The sequence below is a fragment of the Hippoglossus stenolepis genome, chromosome 24 (assembly GCF_022539355.2).
Source record: "Hippoglossus stenolepis isolate QCI-W04-F060 chromosome 24, HSTE1.2, whole genome shotgun sequence".
NCBI lineage: Eukaryota > Metazoa > Chordata > Actinopteri > Pleuronectiformes > Pleuronectidae > Hippoglossus > Hippoglossus stenolepis.
In genome coordinates this window covers 7,538,446-7,549,042 of record NC_061506.1, presented here as the reverse complement: position 1 = coordinate 7,549,042, position 10,597 = coordinate 7,538,446, and the positions used below count along the sequence as shown (strand labels likewise).

Here is a 10,597-nt window from a genome sequence, read left to right as displayed (position 1 = left end):
CATCAGCAACAACAACAAGGGATCACATGTCCCCTTTACAGAATCCAGAAAGCGAGAGAGAGGGAGAGAAAGGAGGGAGGGAGGGAGAGTGACGGAGGGAGGGAGGCCACGGACGGAGATAAAGTGGCCATCATGTTGCCTAGTTACTGCCTGGGTTGATGGTGATTTGGTGTGTGTGGGCAGGCGCATGCAAACGGGTCAACGCCCTCTGCACCTCTGCTGAGTGCAAACACAAAGTACAGTCACACACTCCCAAAAAAACATCCCTCCGACTTTTTTTTCAAAGAATAATTTATTTCATGTTGCAGTGTGATGGATAAACAATGAGTAAACCACTGGTCAAATCTGTAGCAAGCATTAATCATCATCATCACCATCATCAACATCATCATCATCATCATAATAACATTAATAGGAATAATTATTTCAATTATAAATAATAAAAGTATCAGAGTGACCAGAGTAATTATTACATCTATACAAGCTACAAATATCAGCATTTTGTTGTATGTCATTTTTTTTTCTTTTTCTGCTGTTAAAACCTTTAAACACTTCACACATGACCCGCCTGGCGCAGCTGCCCCTCTTGTTCGCCCAGAGCAGAGAGGAATAGCTGAAATACAAACCACGCTTCCATCCCGCGGTTTGACAGTGGGGGGGTTAAAATGTCAGAATGTGGGAAATTCCTGTTTTTATTTGAAACACACCTGATTGTAGCACAGTCGGTCATCAGGGTTTTTTAAAAAGTGTTAAAACATGAAACTTTGTGGAAGAATGCGGTATAGGTCAGGGAAGAAGATCTGGACCAGGGGGATGATCCAGGAATGTTTTCATAATTTTTCCCAGGAGATAATTCATGAATCTTGATTTAAACAATATTTAGAGAGCTGAAATCAATGAGATTGAAATTTGGTGCAACTTGATTGGTTTTAGGGGGACTGTTGGGCCTTGGTGGAGATATGCACTCGACCATATTCTTGTTTATCATGTGATTTGCGCTCTGTGATCTAAGAACCAGTTGAAGCTGGGATGACCGTTGAAATCAATCAATCTGACTGGCATGAATCCACATTTCTTTCAAAATGAAATTAAATAAAGATGTTAAAGATTCTGCGAAACATGAGGTACAAATGAAATAAAATGAAGGGCAAACAATGACACCAAAATTGGTACAGCACCAAACATGGCCTTAGTACCCCATCCTGCATTTATCCATTATCCAACAACAGAAGTTAATCTTATCATTTAGATATTTGTGTCTATGTTGCAATACAGAAATGCCAAAAAAAAACTAAGTAAAGCACCGACGTATATTTTCCCGGCCCTCATCAGGCATTTCCTATTTTCTATGTAGTAAGTGACTAATGAGGGTTAAAAACGAGTGAGTCAATTCACTCGAGTGCTGACAGTGTGTGGGAGCTGAGGTTTGTGTTTCTATATATATATAAAAAAAAAAAGAAGAAGGGTCACTTTTTAATGTCAGTTCTGCAGGTTCAGTTCTGTAGTCATGAATAGAATCAGTTGTGTAAATGCAGAAAATCGAGATGGAGGTTAGGAGAATGGGTCGCTCTTTAATCTCTTAACATTACCGTCTCCGATTTTTTGACTTGGTCTTCTAAAATCGTAAAAGAAAAATAGGATTGGTGTTGTATCAGTCATTTAATTCTTATTGAAAATTCTTGCCATTGATGCTCTGGGTACCTGAATGCAACATGAGCCAAAAGGGGCAGCCAGAGGGTGGGGGGGCAGGGAGAGCCACAGTCAAGACGAACACCCAGGAAGTCTCAGTACAGTAAGAAGAGGAAGAAGTAAAAAGAGGAGGGGAAATTAAGGGAAATAAACAACAACTAAGTTTGTTTTTTGGGATTTGGAATTGCTACTGTGCTTTCCTCTGTGTGTGTGTATGTGAAAGTGTGTGTGTGTGTGTGTGTGTGTGTGTGTGTCTTTGTAAGTGACTGAGGAGGTGTAAGCTTATACAAAGGAGAAAAAAAATACAGAAACATCACTTATTTTTTCCAAAATGTCCATGTAACTTAAAAACATCCACAATAAAAAGATTTTTTTATATATATTATCATCTTCATTTTTAGTTCGCTCCCAATCCCAGGTCTTGGGCTGAAGACTTCCTCTTCATCGGTGAAGCCGGACGAAGAGTGAGCTTGGACGAGGTGGAGGGGATGGGGTTTCAGGCTGGGAGGAGCTGTTCTGTAAGTGCAAGGATATTCAACTCTCACCGTTTTGCTTTTGATTCATAAAAGTCTCTGCAGGATTTGTTAATCTGAGGATCATCCGACTCACGAGTCTCGGCCCTCTGCGTCGGCGAAGAGGGATTTTTTTCTTTTCTTTATAAAACATCTCGAGGGCGGGGTTTGTCTTTTAAAAGATGGGCTGACCAAAAACAACCACCAGCAAACGTCCCCCCGGAGCCTCCGAGAAGAATAACTTCAAGTCTCTGCATCGTCAAACTCCTTCAAACGTATCTCACCGAAGACCTCAACCCGACCGTGCGCCTCTCGAAACGTGTTCTCACAGTCTTCTCCCGGTCCGCGCAGGTTTGTCTTGCTTGCTGCGTTTCCTCCTCGCGACCTCGTCAGTCGTGGAGGAGTTCTTGTAGACAGTTGGGGGATTTGAAGACGTCCGGGACCTCACCGTCCAGTTTGCAGATCACCTTGTAGATGGCCTTCTTCCAGGAGGGGTCGGCGTCTTTGCCCGCCACAATGGCGTTGAAGAACTCCCGGAGAGTCACCTGAGACACCTCCAGAAATCGCTCGGGGACCTGAGGGTGAAAGAAAAAGGAAATCATTGGTGACGTGTTTGTTTTTGATCGAAGAAAAGTTCCTCTACCATTTAAACCATCACCTTCTCCTTTCTGGTCCGTAATGAAAATTTACAATAAAGTATTATAACCCTGAATACTCGGACAGAAAATATTGCAAAGTTTTCTTTTCAGAGCAGAAATCACTAAAAAATTTTAGCAAAGAAATATGAAACAAAAGAGCAAGAAAAGGAGGAAAAGTATTAATTTAATGACGATCTCAATTATCTTTTAAATGAACAAATACTTAAACTTAAAAATTTAAGGTGTATTTTTTTTCCTATGAGATTTTTATGTCCAATAAAAATATTCATTTATATATTCAAATATAAAAAAAAGTTTGCTTTTGGAAAAGTAATTGTGTGACTGAACGGGATCACAGATTTGGGTTCAGTGTGTGTGTGTGTTTCAGGTGTGCATGTATTTCTATTCCTGTTGCAAGTTCTTCTTTAGTGGTGAACTTCCTCTAACCGTACTTCCCCTTTCTTAACAGACCGTGTGTGTGTGTGTGTGTGTGGTCTGTGCACACACTCACACACAATGACAGATGACACACTCAGTCCTTGACAATGGCAGGTAAACAGTTGTCTGGGATCTTTTACTGTGTGTGTGTGTGCGGGTGTGTGTCTGTGTGTGGGGAGGGCGGAGTCTAAACAGGATTGCAGGGTTCCAATTGTCCTTTACCCGTGCAGGCATAAATATACTGTCATCACAAGGCTGCGTGTGTGTGTGTCTGTGTGTTTTTTTTAATGCTGTGTTTGTGCTCATAGCCGTGTTTGACAGCAAAACACGGACACACACACATTGTTCATTCTTCTTTCTGCCCTTTCTCCCGGGGGCAAGATCATACAAAGACACTAAACAACCTGACGAGGACCCCCACCCACCCCTCTTTTTACTTCTTTGTCGCTGTCTCTTCATGCAGATACACAAACACACACACACACATGAGGCAGACTCCTCCAGATGAGTACATGCTCCCGAAACACCCCAACAAACTAACACTCGCACGTAGAGGACAGCATAGTGCTGTCTGGGTGTAACCCCGTCACGCGTGGCAGGACGCGCCAAGGTTAGCCGCCACCAGAACGGATGAATCACCCTCCACACACACACACACACACACACACTCGTAGTCAAACACACACACTCCCACCCTAAATGTTTCCCCGGACTCTCGTATACTCCGTCTCCCCTCACCTACCGTCTCTCTCTCATTTTAGCTGGCCCCTTGAGACCACAGTTATTTCAATGAGGCCCTCTGTCACTGTCTTTGGTATAGACACTACTGTGCAGGCACACACACACACACGTTCACAAATCCAAGTTTAACCTTTCCAGGTGAGAACTTGTTGTGTTCATGCCAACAGGGTAGACTCCTCACTCTTTGTACTTTGTCACAACTTCAGTCTTTGTATTGGATCATCTGAACCGTTTTATTTGGAGGTGAAACCAAATAGGAAGTTGCGATGATACCTCACTGCTCAGGATGTGTGTGTGTGTGTGTGTGTGTGTGCACATTTACAACTAGTCATGAATCAAAGTTAAAGCTGGAAGTCACCCGTAAACACTTTCATTATCATTTTGACTCTTTCATTTCCTCCTTTCGACTGACCTGGCAGTTTAAAACCATTCAAATCATATTTAGTTTCTGTCTTGTTCTCACTTAATGAACACAGTTATATCATTAGGGACATGAATGAGATCTACAACTCCGAAAATAGGAGCACGTCTGCGCCGCTTATGCAGTTTTGAAAGGGCTAAAAGTGTTTGTTTTACGTCTGCAAGAAAATAAAAGGAAGCCCCAAAGTCAAGCTGCTGTTTTTTAATAGCTGCTGTGAAAGTGTCCACTGGGAAAAATAAAAGTTGAAACCCGAGCTTGATCTTGAAGATGAATGTGCCTTTGAGGCGTCCTCTCCCTCTTGGATTACATCACCCCCCCCCCCCAATCTCTTAGTTGTTCAAATTTGCTCTCATCTTTAAAAAAAACTAACAGATCCACAGTTTAATGTCATCCCAGGACAATTTTTCTTAAGTATTTCAAGATATTAGATCGTTTAGCTTCTGTTTTTTTCACATTCAAGGTTCTAGCTGTAAAAATCGAAGTGCTGTCTTTTCATTTGTCCATTGTTTGTGATTGATATCTCAAATTGCAACGTGACCTTGACCTAGAAAGGTCCTGGCCTTTTACAGGTCAAGGTCTAGGGAGGTCTTTGTGTTGCAGTGCTGCGTCCGCCTTGTTCCGCACGTTGACTGGCGTTTTTTTTTTTTTTTATGTTTCAGGATGGCGAGAGGACTCAAAGTGCTGAAACAAGACGACGGCGGCGGGGAGGGGGGAAAAGGAGACTGCTGATTCACAGAGAGAGGTAGGGAAACACGAGCAGAAAGGATGAAATGATGCCGAGAGGATATTGTGTGTCCGGTTTGGGTATCAGCTCGACTGGACAACACACGCACACACTCGCACACACAGGAAGACACACACTTGGGTCCAGATGCCCAGATTTGTCTGGCTGTCGTAAATCAGTCCAATAAAGAGATCTAAATTAGGCCATCATCAATACAGATGGGCCTGTTTCCCCTGTGTGTGTGTGTGTGTGTGTGTGTGTGTGTGTGTGTGTGCGTGCGTGTGCACGATTTACTCCTGGCTTGGATCTTGATATGATGTCTAGTTGCCAGGAGAGAGGGAGCGAGTGAGGAATGGGGGAAAGTGGGAAAGAGAAAGAAAGATAAAGAGGAAGAAAGACACTTGGTTCCCAGTAAACAGAATTCGCATGGTTGCTCTGGTTTGGTGGGTAAATATTGGATGAAGGGAGGCTCAATTACTCTCTTCAGACACACACACACACACACACACTCAAGCAGACACACATACACACGCAGAAGGACAAGAGCCTTTAAATCTCTAAATTGCTGCCCAACAAAGACGCCCACTGGGACAGCCTCCCCCTTTTTTCCTTATCTCCTTCCTCTCTCTCACTCGTCTTCCTCCTCCTCCTCCTCCTCCTCCTTGTTGGCTCCCCTGCCCCTCATCTCCTCTTGGAAATTTATTCTTTATCTCATGACAGAGCTCACTTAACCATTTATCTGTCATCACACCTTTAAACCGGTGGTATATTTTGAGACGTTTGAAGTGAGCAGTGTTGACAGAAAACAGCCGCTGCCTTCAAGACGAGTCACCTGCATGAGGGCTACTTTAACCGTTTACTGCTCGTCCTCAGTCATTTTCCACTGCTGCGCACGTAACTGACATTTGCATTTTCCTGTTTATCTGTTTTTTCTTTTGGCTTCATCTGTGTCTCTTGCTGCATTAAAATTACCTTTTTTAAATGTTTTATTGTGGGTGTACGGTTACAGTCAATTTTAGCCGTTTCAGAAACTTTGTATTTTCAACTTTCCAGACGAAAACAAAAAATCAACCTGGACGAATATACTCCTGCAACAACAACAGTAGATGCTTGTTTGCAATGTACACAGGAAAAATAAAATTGTAAGCGTGAGCAGTAAAAACACAAACAAGCGTCCACCTGCAGAAACTCAAACCTGAAGTGCAGCAATAAGCACTAAGTAACGGTGACGTCTATTTTGCTAATTTAGTCGTTTTCTTTCTTTTTTTCTTTTTGTACAGTGTTGCAGGCCAAGAGCACAAAAGGGCTTGTAAAAAAATATTTTTAGAATTAAGTAGGCTACTTCTTTATGGATACACTTGTCCCATTTTAACACGTGAAAACAATACAGTTTGGCGTCATGCTAATCATAGCTGCTAACAAGATATTATTGCGTCTCTGTGTGTTGCTATTCTTTTTGCACAGTTGCGACTGTCGGCCATTGAGCTTTGGGGCTTTTTGAGAGTGAAGCGTATTTCTGAAAGACTTTTGATTTATTTTTGATTAACTTTGTGTTGGACTGGTGGTTGGATTCAAAGATATCTCCAAGGAATCAATGAAAATTGTTGTATTGAAAGATTATTTGTTCCATCATTGAATAAAATTATGAATTTAGGTTTAATAACTTAGTAAATGACTGACTAACACTGAAGCTGTTTTCTCACCTGTCTTCTCACTATTTCTCTTTTTCTTTCCACTTCCCCTTTTCCTTCTCCACACTCAAACCCTTTTCTTAACTTCTATCAATCTATCCATCCGCTCCAGCTCTCATCAGCTGATCGCCCTCTTCTCCTCTTTCTCAGTCTCTCAGAATTCATGCTGTTTGTCTACACGGTGTCACCATGAGACCGATGCAGACGTCTGCTCTGGCTGCGTGTTTGCATGACCTCAGCTGACTCGGCTCTCTCGCTCCTTTACCTTTCCATCCTCACTCGCTGCCATGCGCAAGAGAAAAACACACACACACACACCCACTGGGTTCTTAAGAAACGACTGCACAAACACCATATGCTTGATTCTCAAGGTGTACAAACAGAAATAAACTGTGTTTTTCCTTTTGTTCTCTACCTCAGTGTCTTTCTAATCCCTCGACACGAGAGACAATGACACTATTAACTTGTGTGTGTGTGCGCATGTGCACATCCGATTGGCCAATTATTGAGTGTTTCTTCATGTTTATTTGCGATATAATAATATAATAAGATGTTGCTCCTTATAATAACCCCCACACGCACGCACACATACCCTCCATTTTGTTGCCAATCATTCTCTCCGTGGCCTTGAGGTACACATTACTGTTGGTCAGTGGAGTATTTTTTTCGACCACTAACACAATACTGGAGCTCTCTCATCTGCTGCTCCTTCTGTGAACTGAGCAATGCTGTGTGTGTGTGTGTGTGTGTGTGTGTGTGTGTGTGTGTGTGTGTGTGTGTGTGTGTGTGTGTGTGTGTGTGTGTGTGTGTGTGTGTGTGTGTGTGTGTGTGTGTGTGTGTGTCTACGTGTGTGTGTGTGTGTGAGACTGAGTGGATGTATCATGTTTGTGCCAACACACGAGCATCTGCTTCCTTTTTCCTCCTCTTCTCGCTCACTCTCTCTCACTTTTTCCCGCTATCAGGCCTGGCTTTAGTCACATACACCCTGGCAGGAAAATACACACACACACACACACACACACACTGTGGAGTGCCCTTTCACTCATCCTCTTCCCTGTGTTTTCCTTTCATCGCGTCTCCTTCAGAAAATAGAAATAATGAAACTTCACACGAATTAGATAATTTGTATTTGTAATTTCTGTATCTCAAATATAGATGGAACTGTGGCCTTAACATGTAAAGTAAGATAAATAAATTGCATGGTGGTAGTGTATGTATCAGGAAAGATTGCTCTCTTTCACAATGGAAAGAAACATTAAGAAATGTAGGGAAATACTTGTGGTTTATAGCGATAGAAGTGCTTCATAAGACACATGATATTAGTTTTCACCTGTCTGTATCTCTCTATCCTTTTTCTCCCAATTTTGATCTCCATCTATCTGAGGAGAGGAGACTGATCATGCTTTCGCTTTCCTTGCAACATCTAACTTCAGGAACACAGACGAATTCATCAGAAGGATGCTGTGTAATTTCAAAGCATTTTGGTTTTAACCTCGAAGACGTTTTCTCCTTTTTTACCAGCAAAAGTCTGGTTTAACTTTTTTGGCGGACGACCCTGCATTTGTTTTGTAAGAGGCCCCCCCCCACTGTATCGACAGAGGCTCCATTGAAATGAAAGAGCAGGGCTTCTTTTATCCAAGGGTTTGAATAAGTCTGTCTGGGTGACGTGGACGTGGCCTTTTATAGATTTTATTTATTGGAGTTTAGATGAATACAATTCTTGTGTCGTCGTCCAGAGTCTTGAAAGATTAAAACGCAAATAGCCTTCGAGATTATTGCCTGGAACATTCCCTCAGGGGCTTAAGGAGACACTTGGACTTGTCTCAGTCAGTCTAAAAACAGCTCCTGTTGTTGGGTTTGATCCCTTCTTCAAGGTTCCTTGACCAGCTGTTTATTTAAGGAAGATGAGGCAATGGTCCGTTTTAATTTATGTCTGTTCTCTTCCCCTATGTTCCATCACGCAGCGTACACGCATAAATAGCACAGCCAGCAACCTGCGGCTAAGGTGCTCTCTGACACAGTCACCTATATTTGCACCGCGCACTGAGCGGAGCAGAAAATGGAAAGCGCTGCAAAGAACACACTTGCACGGACATAAAGTTTTAAAAAATCTGTGTGAAGTTGAAGGTATAAGTGGAGACTGGAGGTTCCTCCAGGACATCAGCAATATGTTTCCTTTCTCTGCTGCTCTTCTGTCAATCAGCCACTGATCTCACTGTCACCAGGACAATGGCACTAAAGTTTCTCTTTGTTCACACTGCATGTGACTGAGAGGAAGGGTCTGCGTCCTGAGATTGCGTCTGTGTGTGTGTGTGTCTGCTCTCTCTATCTCCACGAGTGTGTGTATCTTGGTTTTGTGTACAACTGCTGCGTGTGTCTTCGTATCTCTGCATGCTGCCACTTTGTGTGTGTCCATTCATACACGTGCTGTTCTTCCTAGGATCGGTGTGTGTGTGTGTGTGTGTGTGTGTGTGTGTGTGTGTGTGTGTGTGTGTGTGTGTGTGTGTGTGTGTGTGTGTGTGTGTGTGTGTGTGTGTGTGTGTGTGTCATCCATAGAGGACAATAGCCTGGGTCATCTGACTGAGAGGCTGCAGACCACTAGTATCACATGACAGAGGCTGAAGGCCACGTCTTTGTTACCAGGCCTATTGTTGAAGCTAAGGAGACAGCTGGGGCAGGGGAAGGGAATCACTGCATGCACAACACACACACACACACACATACAGGAAGACCATACACAGGGACACGCGCGCACATATACACCCTACGCCCCCTCGTGACTCCAATCAGGCTCAGTGACAAAGATGATTCCTTCTTCTCAACTGGTATACCACACACACACACACACACACACACTGCGGACAGCTATAATTATAGTGACAGAAACTGGCAGGTGGCATTATCTGTACCATACCACTTTCTGTCTACTTGCAGCAGAGACAAAGAGACAGTGAAGAAGACTTGGTCACTCGTACTCAGTGACATTGAGTGACAACAGTATTTTTGCAACGTAACAAGGACGCTGCTATATTTATAGATTATATGTGCATTTTTACCTAGAGTCTCTACTTCTAAGGTTAGAGGGACAGATGGACATCTGTCAAATATTGAAAACGATAGAGATAAAGCACCAAATGTCGCTGGAGAGGGTAGTAACAGAGGAGCTATGCAGCGAGGTGGGGTCTTCCTTATAGCAACAACAATTTCCCTGTACCAGAAATCCCAGCGCAAATGACAGCTCCCCCTCCGCAACAATGCATCTCGTCTCGAAATAAATAGAAAAGTCCGGTTGCCAAACCATTGTCCGGCTAAAGGCGGATCGCTTTTTGATGATGTGCTTTTATTCTTTTGTATTTAACAGTCCACAACAAGCCGTAAGCAGCACTGAGTATATTTCAAGGATGTCAGTTGTGTCACTTACGGAGCTCATCAAATTGTACTGAAGTGTAGTGCAGGTCTGTGGACTTTTGTGCGACAAGCATCACTTTACACATTAATGTATGTGAAACTGAAGATGTTGCACTGGATCCGAGATCAATTGAGGACTAGTTCCCTGTTACCGTGCATGGCCATGACACTTTTTTTTTTTATTGCAATCTTTGTCTATTTGACGCTGTAGTCCTCCTTCATCAGAGACAATTAAATGTAACCTTCATCTTGTTCTTTAAAAGCGACATCACATGAGTCCCAGGGTGTAAGATGTCATGCGAGAGAGGGAGAGAAAGAGGGAGGAGAGGAAAAGA

The 10,597-nt window shown here is 42.9% G+C and overlaps 1 protein-coding gene across 1 annotated transcript in view; it reads right to left on the bottom strand.

Moving 5' to 3' along the window:
• Positions 1-273: 273 nt before the first annotated feature.
• The window catches only part of prox1a (prospero homeobox 1a), a 34,687-nt gene continuing 24,363 nt past the window's right edge, over positions 274-10,597 (bottom strand). The window contains exon 7 of the mRNA XM_035150219.2: positions 274-2,776. Coding sequence (XP_035006110.1) covers positions 2,591-2,776 — 186 coding nt within the window. The 3' untranslated portion in view covers positions 274-2,590. The remainder of the gene's footprint in view (positions 2,777-10,597) is intronic.